This window comes from Podarcis filfolensis (assembly GCF_964270895.1).
Source record: "Podarcis filfolensis genome assembly, chromosome: 5".
Classification (NCBI taxonomy): Eukaryota; Metazoa; Chordata; class Lepidosauria; order Squamata; family Lacertidae; genus Podarcis; species Podarcis filfolensis.
This window is the reverse complement of record NC_139608.1, coordinates 69656660-69679561: the sequence shown is the minus strand read 5'-3', so window position 1 is coordinate 69679561 and position 22902 is coordinate 69656660. Positions and strand designations below refer to the sequence as shown.

At 42.6% G+C, this 22902-nt stretch overlaps 1 protein-coding gene across 1 annotated transcript in view; it reads right to left on the bottom strand.

Moving 5' to 3' along the window:
- Window positions 1-22902, bottom strand: part of CDH23 (cadherin related 23) — a 398874-nt gene that overhangs the window by 121336 nt on the left and 254636 nt on the right. Inside the window, exons 20-25 of the mRNA XM_083614292.1 lie at window positions 20792-20904; window positions 13421-13528; window positions 7173-7362; window positions 6592-6737; window positions 5592-5811; window positions 3506-3658 (exon numbers count right to left, since the gene is read on the bottom strand). Of these exons, the coding sequence (XP_083470418.1) occupies window positions 3506-3658; window positions 5592-5811; window positions 6592-6737; window positions 7173-7362; window positions 13421-13528; window positions 20792-20904 (930 nt within the window). The remainder of the gene's footprint in view (window positions 1-3505; window positions 3659-5591; window positions 5812-6591; window positions 6738-7172; window positions 7363-13420; window positions 13529-20791; window positions 20905-22902) is intronic.

Below are 22902 nucleotides of genomic sequence, written 5' to 3'. Positions count from 1 at the left end.
AAACTTCTGAAATGAAAAATGGATTCAAAAATTCAAGAAAAATGAGAACACACACTCCAATTCGGTTTACATGTTTTAGTTGTTATATACACAAATATAAACTTGTTTCGTGCAATTTTTGACTATCATGGCCTGAGAATCGCAGTTTAGTCAGCCATATCTAGGCTCTTTATAGTGCTACAGTTCCCATAGTTCCTGGGTAGACCTCCAACAGCTAAATAGGTCTGAAACTGGTTTCCACTTATAATGCAGAAACATCTCCTATTACTTACACAGAAGACACAAAACCACCTATGTCCCTGTGGGACAGGATTATGGGAGACTTGCCTATGGGAACAATGCTTGGCAAAATAAACTGGCATAAAGAAAGCCAGTGTAAATTAAGTCAGAGTAAAGTTACAACAGATCCATACCGAGTTCAGCAGCAACAAACCTTTAAAGCAATGTTTCACAGCCTAAGTCCCGCCCCCCCGCCCCAGTTGGTAATCAGTCTGGTAATCCAGAGATCTGCTGCGTCCTAAGGTGCTCCTCCTGGCAGATCTTGCCGCAGGATTGCCTCCTAATTGCTTCACAGAAATTTAAAGCAATTTAAGGATTCAGTGTGAATTGTGTGTTTCCCAAAAGCATTTCTAAGAGTGCTCAAAATTTACATGGAACAGCAAAATGCAAGCCATATTGCCAGTGCTGGCCCAAATTAGAGATTTCAAGGACTCCATCTCAGTCTTACTTGTTTTAATTTGCTGTTGAATCATGGTGGCTTTATTGCTTTAAAGGCTTTCCAAGGTTGCATGGCTTGATAATTGTGCAATGCTTTCTTTCAATCTACGTTAAACACATTGATTCTTGATTCGCCCCCCCCCCTTGCTATAATGTAATTACTGTACATTAACCGATATGGTACAATAAAGATATAGGGTGTCATTGGGGACTCTGAGCAGCAGAGGGCGAGAATGGACAAGTTTTAGAGCCTTCAGAAATAATATGTGCTTGTGGAATGCCACTCTAGGTCCAATAATCCAAGCAGGGAGACAATGGCACCCAGTAAAGAAAACTTATTTGTTTTTGGTAAGATCTGAGCCAGGACTTTCATACCTGGTTGGTTTCAGTGGGACTGTAAGGTGTGCATACTTTTAGGTCCCACTGATTTCAATTAATGTGAGATCGCAGGCCTGCCCAGCTTGTGACACAGCAAGCTGAAATTCCCCACCAGCCATGTATGACAGTTTGTCACAGGTCAATTAATCACCTACTTTTGCTTCTTGCAAAAAACTTTAAAAAGGGGGGTTGGTCAAGTTCTTTTTTTATTTTATTTTTGACAATGGCCACTACAGTATAAACAAACAAACAAACAAAAGTCTATGTGTAAAACACAGGTGGGTGGGTGTGAAGGGGTGGGGGAATAACACATTGTCAATCACATAACAGACCATAATGTGTACGTAACAGGCTGCATTTGGCCTGGTGGTTCACAAACTGAGCTAGTCAGAATCACACACAACATACGTATGCCATGGATGTTTAGGGAAGTTTTTTAATGGTTGATGTTTTATAGTGTTTTTAATATTCTGTTGGGGGCCACCCAGAGTGGCTGAGGAAACCCAGCCAGATGGACGTGGTATAAGGAATAAATTATCATTATTATTACTATTATACATAAATATTTTCCGCTGACGTCAGTGAGGCTCAACCTTGACTAGATTATGTTGCATGTTTGTAATGCTTCCTGCGCATTGTTGTTAGCAAACATTAATCCACACACAGAATGGCCGAAGTCTTCCAGGAAGTGCTGCTTTCATACAGCTCAGATGCTGGACAGCTTGTTTTTGCTTATCCCAACTGTCAAAAACATGGTTTAGGAAACTTTCATTTAGAGAGGCAGGCTGTCCCTTATTGTTTACCACTCAAAAATATAAGTAACTACTACAGGTTGTGCACAGGGACACAGGCTGCATCGTGCGCCATATTGGATGGCATTGCAGCCAAGGGCCCAAGCAGTTCCATGATGTAGATGGCCCTGTTTAGGAAGAGGTATCTCAAATGTTGCCCACCCTGTTTCTGGACTTGAAATGATAGCCTGCTACACGTGGCTGACCTATTCTGAAGGAGGAATCATACAAAAATTCCAAAAGAATCATGCGGACATACCCAGAACTTATCTGCTATACGGAAGTAGCTCCTTACAAAGAAGATGAAGACCTATTTTCACGCCATTGTCTACATCAGAATATGGCCTACCGGGCTGCACTTCGGCAAGCACTGCAAATGAGTTCAGCGACAATGCCTTTCTCAAATTGTCATATCCACATTCTGCAGACATAAGGCAGCTGATGACTCTTTCAGTCTGATGAAGCATAGATAATTCTCAGGAGCAAACAACCCAAAACAGTTCTGCTATCATTTGCAAAGCATCATAGGGAAACATATGCAAATCCCCATGCAAATTAGCCATTGCAAACCTAACAGCAGGATGAAAAGCCCCCTTGGCTGTCTTCATTTACATGAATTTCCCCACACTGCTTTGCACCAATACTCTGCACCACGGTGCCACAACCGATTCCCAAGGAGGGAAAGGAGGCTGGTTACAGACCAAGGAAGAGATGCTTCCCCAGGAATCAAGCTAGAGAAGTGGGGGTGGTTTGAAATAGCTATGAACCACTCCCAAATAAGTATGGAAGAGAAGGGAGAGGAGAAAGAGCACTACTTGGTGACAGATGGAGGAGCAGAATTATGTGGTGGTTTCCTTTGCATGGAGTTAAGGGGAAAGAGGCCAAACCTTTAATAAACCAAGAGTTGGCTTATTTTTGTTCTGTGCTAGTAGGATTTTATGCCTTTTCAATGTTACCCACCCTGAGCTTTGGGGCTAGGAGAAGCTAGGGTTGCAAGTTTTTGAGCTATTTTTAAGGAAATTCACCAAAACCTACATTTCCAGATTTCCCCAGACATTTCAGCAATTTTTGCCCAGGCACTGTTTCCAACGGGCAAATCCTGGCAATGTCTGGGAAATTCCGGATGAATGCCAACTCTAGGTAAAGGGACCTCTGACAGTTAAGTCCAGTCGTGAACAACTCTGGGGTTGAGGCGCTCATCTTGCTTTACAGGCCGAGGGAGCCAGCGTTTGTCCGCAGACAGTTTTTCTGGGTCATGTGGCCAGCATTACTAAGCCGCTTCTGGCGAAACCAGAGCAGTGCATGGAAACACCGTTCACCTTCCCACCGGAGTGATACCTATTTATCTACTTGCACTTTTTGGTGTGCTTTCGAACTTCTAGGTTGGCAGGAGCTGGGACCGAGTAACAGGAGCTCACCCAGTTGCGGGATTCAAACCGCCAACCTTCTGATCAGCAAGCCCAAGGCTCAGTGGTTTAGACCACAGCGCCAACCCTAGGAGAGGCTAAAATCTGAAAGGAAGAAAAAGGAGGACACAGCAATAAGGATTGACCAGTGTTCTCTGCCCCCTCTGAACTACATGGCTTCTACTTCTGAAGTATACCAGAAAGACTTGATACCTGTGATGAAATAACTGAGCTCGGCATTGAGACCCACATCAGCGTCGGTGCAGTTGAGGCGGACCACTTTGAAATCACGAGGTACGTTTTCAGGAAGCGATACGTTGTAGACAGCTGGGAAGAAGGTGGGGTTCTCATCATTCACATCTAAAACTACAAGAGAGAATTTGATCAAGGTCGACTCTGAGCCATGCTTGAAAGCCATACCTGGCATGGCTAAAAGGTGGAGCGTCAGCCACTGTAAGAAGCCATGTGTTTGCTTATCCCATTGTTTCTATGCATATTACAATAATATTAATTGTAGAGTTGGAAGGAACCCCCCAAGGGGCATCTAAGTCCAACCTTCCTGCAATTTAGGAAGTCCCTGGGTGGGCTTGAACCACCAACCTTCTGGTTAACAGCCAGGTGCCCAGACCCGTTGCGCCACCTTAGGGACTGCCATAGAAGTTCAGTTAGGGATCAGAACTATGCCACATCAGCTACCCCCTAAAAAAGCCCATTCAAGGAAGTAGGAGAAAGGGCAAACAGGCAGTGGTGAAATGGACTGTGGGAGTTCCAGAGTTACAAATAGTTAAGAATCATAAACATTTTTATCACTGATATTCTTCAATTCTGAGGTAAGTTCATAACATTTCAAAACATACAAATGCGTTCTATTCCTAGACACCTGAAGTTAAAGTTGTGGAGACTTTCTTCTATCATTGTATAGCAGAAAAGTATCTGGAATAACCAAACAGAAACACTTTCCAAAGTGCATAATAGATTGTATTTAAAAAACTCCTTAAAAACTAGCTATAAATGACTTGGGGTCAAACCTAAAATAAATTATTATTATTTATTTTAAAAAGCATTTTAAACATGAACTAATAGTAACAGGTTAAACATTTCATTGGAGTGGCCGTGTTGGTCCAATAAAGAGTGCCCTCCAAACCCTTTTGGATCTTACCCAACTTTCTTTGTTATCATCACTACAACCATGCGCATAACAACTTCTAGAGCAGCTACAAACTGAGAATGGCCAACACAAACAAAAAGGGTGGGTTCTTGCACTGCTTTAGCAGAATGGGAGCTGCAGCCCACCTGCTCATCGTGAAAAGCTCCAGGAGCCCATTCTGATGCTCTTTCCCACGAGGGTTGGTAGCACAGGGAACAGAGAGAGCATGGGTTCCTCTCACATTATCCAGGGTTTCTCATGTTCTCTTTGCACAGCATGGGAAGTGGAGTGAAGGCACACCTTCCCCCTCTCTTTCTGCCACCTCCATTCTTTCTTTTTAAAATCTCTCTTTCTCTTTTGGACAGCCCCTCTCCTTTTACCCCTCCTTGCCACCTGCACGAAATCAAACCAAGGCTTGCCCACCTTTGCCCTCGCCCTCACAATGTTGGAGGAAGGGCTCCTAAAGAGCGACAGCAGCATTCTTGGCAGTTTAAAAATTGTTGTGGAAAAATTCTGGAACTGCAACAGCAGGACCGGGCGAGATTTTCAAGCCTCCTTGCCTGAGCCTATTTTGGGGTGGGGTTGTGTGCATCAAAATTTGCATCTTCAACAAGGCAGAACTTTTAAATTTTACTCCCTAGTCAAGTTACACATTTCTCCTCCTCTCCCTCGGCTGTTTCGGGTGAGCATTTTCCCACCCTCTGTGCTGGGCAATCCTTGAGCATTTAAACCAGTGGTTCCCAACCTTTTTTTGGCCATGCCCCATCTAAGCATCTCTAAAATCCTGATGCCTCCCCCTGTGCCATATAATTCTTATTATTCAAAAAGTGAACTCCTATTCACGTGGAGGAAGCCTAAAAGGCCATTAACTTGGTTGAACTCATTCTTGAATTGGCCCCTCCCCCCCAAAAAAAATCAAACTGCCCCATTGTGGGGTATGTGCCCCACATTGGGAACCACGGATTTAAGCCCTAGTTTGACTCAACCTAAGCACAGAAAATTATCTGAAGGTATTAGACAAGGTGAGAAATCCCATTTGAAATGCAGACAACCACTCGCACTAAATACATTATTATCATTATTATTTTAAAAAAAGAATGACACAGCAGTAACAGTGAGACAGCATCCAGAGTGTTTCGGTTCTTCAGTCACCTCTGACCGTGAGAGTGCTGGTAGAACTCTTGGACGGCACTCCTGCATCACTTGCGACTACCCTGAGGTAGTACTCGGCAATCCTTTCCCTGTCTAGAACAGCTGTGGAGTTGATAAGACCACTGCTGCTGTCGATGACAAAGTCCATCCTAGGCATGCCCACCTGCATACGGTATGTCACTTGACCATTCAAGCCTTCATCAAGGTCAATGGCTACCACCTGAGACAGAAAGCAAAAAGTGAAGCACAACGTTCTGATGAGTTTCCCCCCTCTCATAAAGGTGAAACCCAGAAGATCCCAACAGAATCACATTATCACTTCCCATGGGCTCAGGGCCAAATTTACACATGGCCTTAACTCAAGTACGGGGCTACCTAGTGCTACCTGGTTCATTAAAAATAAAACAAAGTTGCTACCAAAATTGTTCCTGAGATGGGATCAGCCGCATTGTGCCTGCAATTTGCACTGCAAAAAGATGTCCCACTGGAACTAATGGGAACTCCTTTTTTTGTGCTTAAGGGCAAAGCAATACAGTGCAGATCACATGCAGAGCAGCGAAAGAACCAGCGCTACTAGTCCCTTGAATGTGTTCACCTTTTTCTTGAACAGACTACGCTGAGAGAGACGGACTAAGGCTGCCAAACTCACATTCAGCTGTAAAGAAAAGCGAGTGAACTAATGATCTGATGTCACGAGTCTATCAGTTCCTCTGTGTGGTTTAGCTTTCTCAACTTCCTCTTGGCTTATTTCAACAAGTAGCACAGAATGTAGATAGAAGTCAGGTGTGATCATCAGAGAGAAAATGTATGAGATATTTGCTCCCTTAAAACATTCTGGGGCACTGGTTTTACTGAAAGCTACAGTAAAACTGCAGTGAGGAAAGTACCACTACTACTCATCACTACATCTGCAACAGAAGCCCAAACAGATTGGTGTTTTTTTTTAAAGAAACACCTTTCAGCAAGTATATGGTTGAAATCAAAAGTAACACCGGTTCACCTGGAAAACGGATGACCCTGCTGGAAGTCCCTCGGGAATCTCAGTGATAAAAGGTAAATTCTGGAAAGCTGGGTCGTTGTCATTGAGATCCAGCAGGTTTACAAACACTGTGGCACTGCTGGTGGCTCGCAATGGTGGTCTTCCACCTGCAGAGATCAGAAGAGTCACAACTAGTCCCACGAGCACCCCAAAGATTGAAAAAGACAATTTCTAATATTTTGTCTTAGTGAACCTCTATATATCAAGAAGAAACCCCTGTTCCTTCCTCTTCAAGTAATTGGCAATTCACTTTCAATGAAAAAAAAAATCAGACTTGGGAAATGTCAGAGCGATAACAAAACCGTTAAAATAAATTGCAGAAGTAAGAGTGTAGAAGCTAGCATTTATCTAACTTTAAGCAATCTATAATTGTTGCTACTCCTGCTATGTACCTATTATGGGGGAAAGTTATAGAGGGATGTGGTTTTTTTTTTAATCAAGAGCACAAAATATATAAGAATGTGACAGCTAGTATGTAAGAATGTGTAGCAGGTAGTTAACGGAGCGCTAAAGTATTCACAGAACAATTGAAGCAAGCATACGATCAGTGACGGAGACCACAATCTTCCTCATGAGCTCAGCTTCCTGGGGGTTTGGATTTTCTCTGTCCAGGACAACCCCTGTTGTCCGAATCTTCCCTGTGGTGCTGTTAAGACTGTAGAATTTATTTGGCGGTCTAATGCTGTACACGAGGGAACCGTTTTCTGCTAGGTCTGGGTCAAAAGCAACCACCTACGGAGATCAAAAGAGTGATGGTATATTGATAAGAGACCAAAAATAAATAAATCCTTTTTCATTTTTTTAGTACATCTGTATGGCTGACTTCTAAACTGAAGCATGAAACAGAAAAGATGGGGAATAAAAGCATGGCTCCGATTCCATTCACTTAAGTACACAACACAGTCTCATTGAAGAAGCTGTTCTCATGCTTTTTTCGTGGTACAGCAACAGTCACCAGGGCTGATGTGCCAGTGAAAAAATGTCCAGGCAAAACAGAATAACTGAATGTAGGAGAATCAGAATTCTGTTGCCCCTTCCTGGCAAAGGATCATTCCACTTACAGCATTCCAGTTAAGCTGGGAGGCCATGAAGTTTGGGGAGTTTAAAACACATTATCTCATCAAAGATGTTCAAAATGTTTTTGTTTTTTTTGCATGTCCTTCCCTTTAAAAAAATAATTTTGTTTGGTTTTACAAAACACCCTCTCACAGCTTTTTCTAATCTTGGCCTTTTCTAATCTTTCTAACTCAACCTGGATGTACTAGCTGCCCACCAAATGATCACTTTCCTTTTTGGACAGACCATATCCTCAGATATTATCCCCATGGCTCCTGTCATAACACTGCATTTATTTTTATTTTTGCCTAGTGGGTTTTTCTTTCCATTTTGCTCTTGCTTTCAAATGTGCTTGCACGAACTTCTTCCTTTGTTATTGTTACGTTGAAGTTGAAAATAAACAAAAAAATTATGATCTAAAAAAATAAAGCACACTATCATATCCAAACATAGTTGCAATCATGGTTACTTTAGTACAACCCCGCACAACCCATGCTAATTGCTAAAGGAAACTGCTCATTTGTATATTGCAATTAATTTGCAAATATTTGCAACATTTCAGTTTGCTGGCAGAGTGTTGCAAGGGGCTTTGTATTCCTTGAGATGCAACTCCTGTTTGCCAGCTGTGTATGTCCACCGGGTGAAAGGGGGAGATTAGAAAGGATGCAAAAGAAAGTTCATTGCGTTATTCAGAGGCAGGTGTCTGTGGAAAAGGGAATTCGTCATCCTGGTTGCCTTGACAAATAAATAAATAAATTCCTTCTTCGCTCCCCCATTCATGGTGAGTTCCATGAGAGGGTTTCTTCTGCTCTTTGTGACATCACTATGTACCAAATCAGATTTGGCTACTGCAGAACATCACTAATGACAAATGAAACCCTCTTATTGCCCTAACCCTGAATGGTGAACGTGTCCCTGCTCTACTCTCTATCATAGTCTTAACTCGCACTGTCTCTTTAATTCAGAATGAATTGAGGGCGTTGTTTGCCCTCAATAAAATCCTCATGTAGTCAGAAATGACTGGTTGCCCCACAATCTCATGCTCACAATGTGATTCCCATTTGACTTGGATCGCACTGTATAAAACTGTCTTTTATTTTTAAATCACCTCCAAAGGTGAATACAGGACAGTGGCTGCAAATACATACTGTATACGTTATGTCTTAATTTGTAAAGACTTCTGAATATATGCTGAAGTATTTGCAAAACCAGAAGATGAATCTAAAGTGACAAACAGCCCCTGAATCTTTGGAAGTGCCGTTCTCCATGTTCCTCTTCATCTTTTAAGATACACAGAGGCTCCTTTGTTTCATGCTCTATTTTGTACTAGACAGAGTCTTCTTTGCAGTGGCACCTCTCTTGTGAAACTCCCTGACTACGGTCATCCACTAAGAATAATTCTCTGAAAACCACCTTTTTCCTGCAAGTTTTCCCACTGGCGAGTAAACTGCAAATGTTTTCATTGCTGCTGCTGTTCTGGCTTGGGCCTGTTTGTTTTTATTGTTTAGTATTTAGACCTATTTTAAAGTGGCATGCTTTTTATTTTGATGGTGTGGAAAATAAAATATAGTCATTTTTTACCAGGTACCTGTAGTCCTGAAGATGACTTAGAAAAATAAGTCGTCTTCAGGACTACAGGTACCTGGTCAAAAATGACTGTTTATATTTTATTTTATTTAAATTACTTATATTTATTTACCACCTTTTCCTCCAAGGAGCTCAAAGGCATGTGTATGGCAGACTAGGCCGAGACAGTGACTGGCCCAAGGTCACCCGGTGAGCTTCATGGCTGAGTAGGGATTCGAACACTGGTCTCCCAGGTCACAGTCTGACACTAACCATCACACCATAGTAGGAACGAACAACAAATTACACACAATAAGAACAAAGACATGACTTAAAGAATATTGCGTCTCCTACAAGGAGACTGGAAAGGTTACTTCAAGGTGGGGGGAAAAGGTGGCTGAATTTACTTCAGTGAATCAATCTGTAATTGAACATCTTGAAATGGAAACTGACTGGTTGCAGGAGTTCTAAATGAGAACCAGATTTGGAATTTTGAAGTCATTATATTACTTTTTAATTACATAGAAATAAATTGTATTTGATCAGCACATGCACAATTGATTTCATGTTTCATTAAAGCTACTTCGTGTTAAGTTGCCAACACATTTTCCCTAACAGAAACAGAAGTACAAGGAGTTGAAGCCCTGTCAAGACTGATGGGGCACTCAGGGGGCGAAGTTTGTTCATGGATGGGGGAGAGAGGGGGAGCTCAAAGGCCAGTTAAGGTAACTGAGAGTTAATTTCTACACAGTGAACTTGTACGAGAGACCTTTGCTATTTCCCCTCCTCCCCAGAAGATTAATGTTTCATTACGGTATTTTTTTTAAAAAACACAGTCTTTCCTGTTTGATGATTTTGTGGATTCTCTCCGCTTTCCCCTCATTTATTTTCTGTTTCACGCCCGTCATTTTTCTCCTAGTGTGATGGAGAATAATTCTCCCTCTCCTTCTCTTTTATTTTGCCAGAGGGATTTGAAAGGCTTTAAATCAATGCCTTTCAGAGAGGTCCTTGAAGGAGGTCGCAAGCAAGGCTGGGAAAGAAGTTGAAATTGGCCCCAAATTTTACTTTAAAACACACGGAGGCAACCCTAATGCACATACACATACACACACACACACACATACACACAATATGAATGACTATGCCATGTTTGCAAAAGGATGGGAACTGCGAGTGCAATGTGAGGACTATGATTTTATGCCTTCCAAATCACATTAAGGTCCAGAACCACAGCAGAGGAAACAGAGTTCATGGTACAGGAACTGGATGTGGAATAAATTATGTAGCCTTGGTGCTTCAAAATCCAATAAATGCCAGTGGGGGGGGGGAATGCAGCGACTGTTACAGTCTTCATATGACTAAATAAATACATACCACTAACCTTTTCTTTTTCTACCCCCTTCAGGAAACCTCCTATATATTGACTTGTCTGCTGAGAAAAACGACCTGCTCATCTTTCACGGAACCTTAGTGGGTCACATAGGATTCTGTGCTATGCTTTAAGGGACACACTTTGTTCATGCTAGCATTAACCAGACATATTGGAACTTTACCATTTCCCATCACGAAAGGAGCATATAACCCTCTCCATTAAGGAACTCTGCTAAGCTTCCAAGAAATTCTGAGGTTTCCTATACAGCGGTACCTCAGTCTACGAACAGCCCTGTTAACGAACTATTTGGTGCACGAACTCCGCAAAACCGGAAGTAGGTGTGCTGGTTAGCGAACTTTGCCTCGGAAGATGTACGGAAGCCGAACGGTGGAAGGACACTGGTGGTGGGAGGCCTCAGCAGGGAAAGCGCGCCTCGGTTTAAGAACGCTTTGGTTTAAGAATGGACTTCCGGAACGAATTAAGTTCGTAAACCGAGGTACCACTGTAAGATAAGTTTGAAAACCACTGTACTAAAGAAGGTGTATGCCATCTGCTGACCTACGTTGTTACTGGTTATAAGCCTGCTCTTGTATTCCAGTTGAAATCCTGATACCCAAACTCCCCAGTGAAGGACTGGGAATGGCTGCAGATGAAGCAAAAGAGGGTTAAACGGCCAGTTCATGATTGATGTCGCTTGCAATTTTGCTTCATTGCAAACTGTTTTATCGTTAACCTTACAGAGGCTACGCCTTTAATTGCAACAAATAAATAATCATCGCTAACAGTTACTGGCAATCCACACGTCTTTACAGCAAGATCAATTGGTCATTATGTTAAAAATAAAATAAAGGGCCGTAATCCTTCCGACAAGTATTTGTTCACAAACCGCAGACTGGGGAATTTAGACTAGGGTCTGCCAGCCTTGTAAATTTGGGTGTATGTGTGGTGAAAGTGTGTGTGTAGAGGACTCTTTTAGAGTAGGGCAAAAATGCTTCAAATAACAAAAACAAAAAACCAAAAACCCCAAATAAGTGAAGCTCTTAAGGAATGGGCCAATCTTTGCTGTACGGTCCTTTCTACAATAGGTTCCTCTGGGACTGCTGAAGCATTGCTCTTCCATAATCAGGTGGAAGCACATGGCCCTTGATATAGTGCTTTATTTCCCACTATAATTGCTGCAGCAAATTCAAAAGCAGGCAGGTATTCCTGAACTAAGATTGCAGCCTAGCTAGTGAGAACCTAACCATGCCTACTCAGGAAAAAGAAGAAGTTTGCTTTGGTTCAATAGAACCTACTCTAGCACCTAGGATTATTGGGGATAAGGCAGTGGTCTCCCTGCATGGATACGCTAGCTGTGTCTGCTTCTATTAAGCAGCGTAAAGGCAGGCAGAATCAGGCCCCACAAGCAGCAGCTCTCACAGACCATGGGGGCCAGAGATGCTGTGATGCAGCATGACAGAAGGCTCCCTGTTGGCTGGTGTGCAGAGGACATCATGAGCAGTTCCCTGACAAAACAATGTGCAAACACTGCAATCAGGTGTTGGATTTTAGAGTTATGTGATAAACTGACAACTTCTGTATTCTGTTCAGTGCATGCTTTGTAAACTGGCTTTGTTGAAGGGTGATATATAAATTTAATAAATAACAATGCTTTTAATCTTTCTCTTTTAATTACATTGATCTTTTTGTGTATGCGCCTGGTGTTACCTGCAGACTACCAGCTGACCATTCTTGGTTTCTATCACACCTTTTGCTGATTCCCCTTCGCCCTTAATGGATAATAGTAACATTCAATAATTTATTTTCACTGCATGCCACTTAAAAGCAAGGAAAGCTGTGAAAATGAATATGGGATTTACTGCTTTTATTTTATCAGGAGTTCTGGCCCAGCCATGTAACCTTTTTGCAATGCAAGACTCAACAATTGATTATAAAAAGAGGGATAGCTAGCAATGCATTCTCATTGGTTAATGAAGGACAATCCATCAGCTCCTAATCTAATGATCTCTATCCCTATTCTATTAGTACATTCTGAAACATAGAATTAAAAATGGCTATCTACTGACCGGCCTTTATCCAGGGAAATTCGACTTCTTATGTTGCCACGGCACTTTAATTGCCAGAATAGAAAACTGGCTTTAACACTTATTTGTACCTGAACTGCACTAATATCAGGCCCTGGAAGATGTGTAAGAGGCCAGTGTCAGGTCCTGGAAGCAGGGACTCTCACAGCCTGTTAACAGGCACTGTCTCTTTGTGTTCACGGGAGGGAATGCTTCTGCCCATATTCAAAATGTGTTTGCACCGCCAGTGAGCAACCACAACCAAGCCTCCAAAATCCAAAGTTAAGAGAATGAGGCTGCAACCTTAGGCACACTTACCTGAGAGTCTCAAGGAGTCTTGCTTCTGAGCAAATATATCTGGACAAGCAATGATGCTTACTGGAAGGGGAAGTGATGTGGTAATGAGGAAGTCAGTGGGAATGCCCGATTGGTTCCACAGGTGCCTCTGCAGAGCCTTGATCTCTCCCCTTCCCAGTAAGCAGCAGCAACACAGCTGCTGGGAAGTTAGCATTCTGGCTCCACCCCTCCAGCTGAACTGCTTCTGTGTTTATGAGTATTTCTTTTGGGTAAAGTGGGCCAAACACACCTGCAGACTATGTGTGCCAATTACTTTTTATTTCATACCTGCTTTAAAAATAAATAAATCTGCACATCTACATAATACATTAAAATGGTGGTTCAGAACTACAGAAAGAATCGTGGGTATGTTTTCCCCCTCCCCACCAGCACATACCGTTGTGACATCCGAGTCTGGAGGAGTCATCTCTACTAAGTTAATGAAGTATGGCTCATCCTTCCACACGGGGTAGTTATCATTAATGTCCAGTAAAGTGATGTTTACCTGGAAAGAATTACAGTTGTAAATACAGCCTTTAATAAAGCAACACACATTTTGGCCAGCTTCCTTCTATCGCTCCTGTATCTGCACCGGCAACCTCAGAACACGGTTTTCATACAGGTTAGGAATGCCAGACAGAAACACGATGACAACGTCTGACAAAGACACTCTCCTTTACGTCTGTCCTAATGCCCCTGTCACACGCGATGCAGCTTTTAGCAAGATGTTGCCTCTGGAGGCCCATTTGATTCACTCAGCAACGCCAATGCTTATTCTGGAAGAGGAGGTTCTGCTCGCCAGGGAAGCTTTCAGAATTCTGTGCTGTGACTGCTTGACAGCAGGGCAGGAACCCTCTCTCTACAAGCGTGTGAGTCACAATAAATAAACAAATCTGACTAATGTCATCTCCCGTCCCCCCCCCCAGCCACTTCCATTATTGTTGTCTGGGTTATTCACAATTTGCTGAGTAATTCCTCTGCTACTGGATTATACAGTACAAAGTAGGGAGTGCTAACTTTAAAAGTCACATGTCGCTTCTATTCCTTGGCTGAACTTCTGAGGCTTGGGTTTAAATCTCATATACATGACTATTATTTTTTTTGGCAGTGTGGTTTAGCACCAATGTTGTTAGCTCCTGTCAGAAGTGTTTATATGGCCAAACACCAAGCAGCAGATCAGAGTAGTGTCATTACATATCAGACTAGCAGAAGGGAAGAACTGGAACACAAAAGGTACAAGTTGACATGGAGGAGCTTCTGAAAAATGGATTGTCCACAGCAAACCATTCCTTTTTGGCCATCCTATCTACCAGTACCAAATGAATGGGCGCCATTGTGGTTTGTTTATTTATTTAATGGATTTAAATCGTTTTATAATAGTCTTCAATTAAAATGTTCAAGGCAACAGATTAAAAAAGCAGAGTAAAGGCAAGGATCAATAAAACAAGCAAAGTAGAAATACATCAGCTACCCAAAGCCTGGGAAAATAAAAAGGCTTTGACTGGCAGACAAAAAAGATATTGTTAATATTATTTCTTATATTGCTATACCACCCTTCATCCAAGGATCACAGGGTGGTTTACAATATAAAAATAGATCATTTGAGATACCAGGTGACCCTACCTTGGGGAACAATTCCACAAACAGGCCACCACAAATGAGAAGACCCTCTCCCAGTGACCCACTCCCTCAGAAGGAGGGTGTACTTGAAGACTCCTGTGCCATGCCAATTCTGCTTACTTCTCTGTAATCAATGGAGTTGTGGTGGCTTGTTTTAACAAACACTTGTGTCTGGTCTGATGTGCACCCTTACTCTAGCCCTGGGGGTGGGGGGCAATCTAATGCGGCTCCACACAAAACAACAACAACAACAACAACAACAACAACAACAACAACAACACACACACACACACACACACACACACACACACACCGTCACTATCTCTGTATATTTGTCCTGAGAATTACCTCAAAAGAAATTTAGATGGGTAGTCAACCTAGTTTCTCTAGCTGTAGCGCTAGAGGGCACATGAAAAGGGCAGGGAGGCGTTCAACTGAGAGATAAAGGGGAATCCTCCTTGAACCCAAAAGACCAGAGAAGGAGCCACGCAGCGTTATTCGTAAATTTACCAAAGTCTGTTTTAAACCTAGTGAGGCTCTTTGCTCCTATAACTATGCCAGAATGTTAACAGCTGGAAAAAAATCACTCCCAAAAATCTTCTGTTTGAGCTTCAGGTTCTTACACTCCCTTTAGCCTTCAGCTAAATTAGCACCTATAATAAATTGGAATTTTAAGAACATATTTAGGGAGGAATTCTGCATAGCACTAAGTACATTGTTCTGTCAGTACAAGCATTCCAGCTTGCAAGATGCAACAATCTCCCCTCTCCTCCCTGCTGCATGCTATTCTGGGGGGTCTGCTCGACCCTCCTGAAGCCAGCTGGTGGTGGTGGGGAGTAGGGGGCACGTGGGAAGAGGGGGCAAAAACCTCCATTGCGGAAGACCTTGCACCGGGGCTTCCGCTAGTGGGACTCCATTAGTTGAATCCAGTTTTTTGGCTGCAATTCTGTAGTTACCTGGAAGTAAGCCCTTCTGAACTCCCTGGGGCTTACTTCAGAGTAGGCATGTATACGGTCACACTGTTAAAAGCTCCCGCTGCTTTTTCCTTCCAAGCTGAAACAGTAAGACAGGTGTGCATTTCTACAATCATGTTCATATTCATGTTCTCAATAGTGCTAAGAGGCTAGCTCAGGGGGTAATCAGTCAACATGGCAAATAGGAGGTAATTACACTGTTATTGTGTATCTCCTATGGAGTCCAGTATATTTCATCATCGTGGGCAGAAACTGAAAATAAATTATAATCAAGAAGAAAAACATGCCACCAGTGCTATTCCCAGAGAGCCACTAGTACTGGTTTATTAGTCTGGTTTATTAGCCTGTGCAAAGTGGGCTGTTCTCACACAAGCAGTCTGTGAAGAGTAAAGGCTACCTTTATGCCTGCAGTTAACACTTGGTGACTGAGGAACAGCAGCACCATTTGAGACTGGGAAGATTCGGCACAGGAGATTTTAGCTGTGTGTGTATGCAGGGTTGCAGAGGAATTCAATAAGGTTCAAAGGGTACAATTTCACAAGAAAGCAAAACAACCCCCCCCCCCAATGTATGCTAAGAACATCTGTTGCAATCTTTTTCTTTTTCTTTTACACCTAGATAACTTTAGCAGTACTGTCAACAAAAGACAAATAGTCACAGAAGGATTGGGGGCTCTGGCATGATTATACAGTACACAAGGGAGACTGTCTGCCCGGCCTACCTAAATTGCACCCCTGGGTGTGGACAGTGCTGTGAAGCAACAGAGTGGCGTTACTAATTTCATCAGCTACAATTCTAACTGTTCCTATACATCAGTTCCATACAGGAATGTGAGCAAAGACTTCACAAAGCAGGTACATCACCAGAAGTTCTAAAAATGCTGCTTCAACATCCTTCTCGGTGGTGGCACCCTCCCTGTGGGACGCCCTCCCATCCGATGTCCGGGAGATAAAGAATGACACAACTTTTAGAAAACATCTGAAGGCAGCCCTGTTCAGGGAAGTTTTTTATGTCTGACATGGGAAACCCAGCCAGATAGGCGGGGCATAAACAATAAAACTATTATTATTATTACCCACTCGTAGCAGTTTTTTTTATATCTATGTCACACAAACACATCATTTCAGAGCAACTGAAAGCTGAAATGTTTCACTATGAAAAATTAATCTCTTGTTTTGTTAGTCGCTGTGATAAATATAGCACTTGCACACATATAGTAAAGCTATACAGCATTACAGCAAATTGGTATTTGCAATGACACGATACTCCTGAACAATTTAAACACAGCTCCTTCTGGTCATTTTAAGAAGGGCCATGCAATGCTATTGAGATTTAAGAAGAGGAAGGAAAATGGAAGAAAGTGACAAATCTGATCAAGATAGGAGAAAGTAGAAGGAGAAAGTGGTGTCAATCCCGCCTCACTCCAAAAACCAGAGGAAGGCAAGTCAAGTTGTAAGGTAGAGGGATCCCATTAACTTACCCAATACTAAAAAATGAAATATTGGTAGTGGGAGTTGGAAGATACTTTCAGTTTTGGCCTATACATACATGTGTACCATTTGATTATTCAACACAGCTGAATGTATATAAATTGGCACGGGGCAATATGAAAATTGTAGCTGTGGTAAAGGCTCAGCTATGGATAATTTCATCATCACAAGGTTTATTTATATGCCATGTTTCCAAATTTTGCTTGAAGCAGCTCACAATAACAGAAAACGATTATCAACATACAGGTGCAATGAAAATAATAACCGTATCAAACACATTCCATGTAGTATTTTATACCCACATTGGCAAGCTAACGAAAACAACCATACCCTAAACACAGGTGGGGAAACCATGCTAGGCACCTTTAGTGGCAGGAGCTGTCTTTATAGCTGGAGTCAGTCCCTCTCCCAGGTCCAACAGAAGTGAGCCCAAAAGAGGAAGAAGCAGTATTGGGTGGCACGGGTGCTTAGCTGACCTCCCATCACTGGCGCTCCTGCAGCTTACTTGGAGGGAGAGGGGCAAGGTGGCCATGAGGTCAGCGTGGTGCAAACATACTGGCCAGATTTGCTTTGTCTGTGCATTTGCACTGCGCTGACCTCACTACCACTATGCCCCTCTCAGTAAGCCACGGTGATGCTGATGACCAGAGGTCAAGTATATGCTGCTACCCCACTCTACTGACTTCTACTGGGAAAGGGGGTTTAGTCTTGCAGCATTCACAGACCACCCACATATACAAGTCATTGTTTGATGCTACAGACAAGGAACTGTTATTTTCTAATTGTTTTCATATAAATACATGGCAAGCCAAAAGCTTCTATCTTCTATCAGACTTCAACAAAAATAATAAACCCATACAATAAATACAAGACAAACTAGGGGACACCCAAATACCCTAGCCGACAAACTACCAATTACATGCCTTCCTAAACAACTCTAAATAAGTTGGAGTTCTTGTTATTAAATATACAAAAAAAAAAAAGCACACCAAGAACTCAGGCCAATGTAAGTTTCAATAGTGGGAGTGGTCCCTACAAAACACATTCAGGCGGGCATTATCGACGTGTCAGCTGAAAGATGATCAAGTGCGGAATTGACATCTTCAAAATTATACGCCTCGTAAAATTAAGATTCCATTTTGGCAATTCCCTGATATCACCTTCTCAATTCCGCACTCAATCATCTTTCAACCCACATGTCGATAATGCCCACCTGAATGCATTTTGTGGGGACCACTCCCACTATTTAAACTTACATTGGTCTGAGTTCTTGGTGTGCTTTTTTCTTGGTATATTCCTAAACAACTCAGCAGTAAAAACGGATAAGGACTTTTGAACATGCATATGTGAACTAGCCCTCTGAAGGCTTTAAATGGCCATTTTGAAAAAGTACGCCCTGCTCATCTGACGAGACTTTGACAGGAAATTCCTGCTGAAATAGTCCCAATCAAGCCATTTCTATAGTTTAAAAATACTACCTGGAAAGCACTTATACACATTTCTAAGACAGACACAGGCATGATATCACCAAGCTATTTCTGGAGATCTGGCAAAGCCAACAAAAAAATTAATTCCTTTGAAAATGCAAGCTTTGATAAGAAAGTTGAAAGGGGAAAAGGGGGGGCGGGGCGGGCGGTGATAATTTGGTGCAGCAACTTATGGGATTTTGTGCCCTGAGAGTATAGTGCCAGGAGCACACCAGAGAAGCTCAGACATGCAATCAAGACAGTTGCCTTGGTTTCTCACCGCCCTGGTAAATTATTTAAAGTGTTTGAAATTCCTATTAGTTAGGTGCCCTGGGGCAGTCACCTGGTAGACTGAGCAGTGGCTGATTGTTTGAAGAGTATCTGGCCAGCAGGGACCCAGCTTACTCATTCTGTAATAATGTGTGAATGGATGGGCGAAATAACACAGTAAAAAAAAACGAGAAGGGAAGAAAGAAAGAAAGAAAGAAAGAAAGAAAGAAAGAGGAAAAGACACACGAGCAGAGAGAGAGCAAATACTAAGAAGAAATGAGAGGAGGCTTGAAAGCAGCAATACTGATACAAAAGAAAGGAAATTGCCAAAGGACACCAGCTAATAAAGGGGGAGGTGTCTCTCTTGCTTTCCTTCCCAGCAATAACAAAATAGTTCTGCTTCTGTTCTTAATCATGTTTTCGCCCTCTCCACTCCCACGCACACATTCATTTTGGGAAAGGCAGGCTTTGGCTGCCATGTTGAGCATGCCAGCTTGGCTCTGCAGAGCAGTGGCCTTGCTTGGGTGCATATTGATTTGAAAGGGGCTTCTGCAGGGGGAAAAACGTTCTGCTTGGTTGTGCCTTGTGTGTTTAGGGCTACTGTGCATGCGGAATATCACAGTGATATTCCGTATTTTCTACAGGGGGCTCAAGGTGGTGTATGTGGTTCTTCCCTCTTCTATCTGCACAACAACCCTGTGAAGTAGGCCAGGCTGAGAGCCAGTGACTGCCTCCCCCCAGGTCACACCCAGTGAGATTCATAGCTGAGTGGAGGATTTGAAGCCCTGAAGTTGCCCCAGGCCGCCTGGTAGGTTTGATCATTATTACTCTACTTCAGTGTTTTCAAACTCTTTAAGATGGGGTTACCATATCTCTGTGCTTGATTGCAAAGCCACACAATTAGAAAGAGATGGGAGGAGGCATCTGTAAGACATTTAATTTATTCCAGAGTCTATACTTGGGGGCGGGGGGGGGGGAGGGAAAGAGAGAGAGAGAGAGAGCAGATCACACAAATTGTGTGGAAATGTGATTTCCCACCTGAGGCAAATAAAAAACCCAAGTGTCTCAAAATGCCATCCTCATTAGGATGCAAAACCTATGTGAATGAAATAATGTCCGTTCTGGAGATGGGTGCAAGGAGGCCTGTCATGATGAGGATCATCTCATGTGTAATTATCTAGGGCTGCCCAGTGACAAGAGGGGAAAAGAGAGGAGAAAGGAAAAGGCTGCCCTGTAATTCTGACCATCTCCTGGAGGCTGAGGCAAGATGACTGCTGGTAGCAGCATCTTTCTCTCCCTGCTGCCTTCAGTCTCTTTTTAACAATCCGAGATAAATCACTCCTTGAGGACAACCCTTCACAGCCAAAGAGGCCCTTTTCCTTGCAAGGTATTTAAATAAAACTGGGACTGGGGGCAGGCGGGTGAGGGATCATTTCAGTTTCCTTATGTAGGCTTGGGTGGTATTGGGCAAGAAGGAACCCAGTTAACATGCTGCTTCACAGAGTTGAAAAGAGTTGATTGTTCTTCCAAATGATACTGGGCACCAACTCCCATCCGTCCCAAACAGTCTGGCCAATACAGTGGAACCTCGGGTTGCGAACATGATCCATGTGGGAGGCACGTTCGCAACCCGCAGCATTCGCAACCTGCAGCACCATGTCTGTGCATGTGTGGGTTGCGATTCGGCGTTTCTGCGCATGCGCAAAGTGCAATTTAGCACTTCTGCGCATGCACAAGTGCCGAAACCCAGAAGTAACCAGTTCCAGTACTTCCAGGTTCGGCGCAGTGCGCAACCCGAAAATGCGTAACCTGAAACATCTGTAACCAGAGGTACCACTGTAGTCAAGGATGATGGGCGCTGCAGCCCAGCAATGTGCATCATGATTTTAAAACAACAACAACAACACAACACACATCACGGCAGGGGAAATGAATAATTTCAACTCACAGTGGCAATGCCTGTTTTCTGGTTGTGACCCACACCGCCATCTACTGCTCGCACAATGAGTATGTATTCAGATTTAGCTTCCCGGTCCAGCAGAGATGTTGTGGTGATTTCCCCTGAAGAAGGCAAGAGAGGAAGGTGAAAAGAGAAGGGAGAGCTCGTAGGTCGAATGTTTGTGGTTCAGCAACATACAGGAGACAGGAAAGAGTTTTCCTTGTTATAGGTCACAGAGAACAGCACCTAGGGGCATAGGAAGAGCCCTGCGGGATCAGAAGAAAAGCCCGTCTGCTCCTGGTTGCACAGGGGCCAACCAGATACCTACAGGAAGGCTACACAAGCAGGACATGGAGGGTAATAGAACTCTACACACTTATGATTCCCATTATCAGACATTCAGAGGCCATCCAAGTTGGTCATCCCATGATTCTTCCCCCCCTTTTTTTGAAGGGGTTTCCTTCAAATGTATGCCTTTGGCAGAGCTTTAGTGATACCTGGAAACTGGGCCTCTACCTCCTACTTCTTTAATTATCTGATTTACTTCTTCTTTAATTATCTGATGCTGCAGGACTTTCCTCTAATTGGACTTTCATTTACAGCCATTTTGCTGAAAAGGGGCCAAAAACGTCTGCGCTAAACCAGATGGGATAATCTATTCGCCAGCCCTTCCACAGTCCCCACCCCCCACCCCTAGAATTCAGCTTCTACAACACAATTATGCATTTCAGTTCTCTTCGATTGTAGGGTGCTTCTCACAGCAGATATATCAGAGATGGGGTTAAAAACTAATCTAGATCACAGAACTGCAAGAGGTCAAAGGTTTTACTAAAATACATTTGCCTCCCAAGTTCCTGTGATATCCATTAATCTGTAGACTGGGGGGAAAAATTAATCAGTGGGGGATTTTTTAAATAAAAAAATAGTGTGTCTCAGTGATGGATTGCTCTACTTTGCCCACAAAGTTACATCCAATTAGGCACACCTTCACAGAGCAGTTTCAGCTAATTTCAGTGAGGATACTTCTACGGAAAAGTTCTTCTGTTCCTAAACCACAGAACTTAAATATAACGTTTCTTCATTTCTCCTCCCTTCTGAATGCATCTATCTCCCTACAGAATATTTCAACAAGGAGGGTCATCATGGCTGAACTTGATCTCGTAACAAAAACCTTGCTAAGCTTTTTTCCAAATTACTTGGAAATTAGGAAAATGAGACCTATGATAAACTAGACGATAAGTTTCAACTGAACTTTGTGTATTTGGGCTAAAACATCGCTATCCAGCGATCTAGAATGGAAATAGCAAAAGTAATAATAACAATAACAATAACAATAATAATAATAATAATAATAATAATAATAATATCCTGCCTCATCAAGGGATGTTTTGAGGCAGGGATGAAAAAATGATAAGCAAACACAATATCAATATTCAGTCTGAATAACTCTACATGAACATGTTTGTTTTAAAACAAACAAACAAACAAACAAACAAACAAACAAATAAACATTAAGTATTGTATCTCTAAAATCCCAGCAGATTAAAACTTCAGAATGAGTTACTTTATCTTGCACCTAAAACTTATATAGTGCCCCCTCTGAAAAGGCCCAGAACCTGCTTTACCACTGAAGATAGGATAACCTGTAGTGGCCAGATCAGTAAATGAGATCCTTAGAAGGGAATGTGACACTCAGGCTGAAAAATGTTCCCCATCCCTGGTCAAAAGAAAATAAAGCTATAGCCATTTTTTATTATTATTATTATTATTATTATTATTATTATTATTATTATTATTATTATTATTTCCCAGTTGTAAATGGGGAACAAAGCCAACTTGGATGGACCTCAGGGCAAACTGCACAGCCTATAAACCACTTTGGATCAAGGTGGGCTGTTTTCTGAAGTGCCAATTCCAGGTCCCAACTGAATCTTGTGGCTCGTGCATACCGTATTTTTCGCTCTGTAAGACGCACTTTTCCCTCCTAAAAAGTAAGGGGAAATGTGTGTGCATCTTATGGAGCGAATGCAGGCTGCACGGCTAACCCAGAAGCCAGAACAGCGAGAGGGAGTGCTGTGCAGCACTCCCTCTTGCTGTTCTAGCTTCTGGCTTAGCCCCTC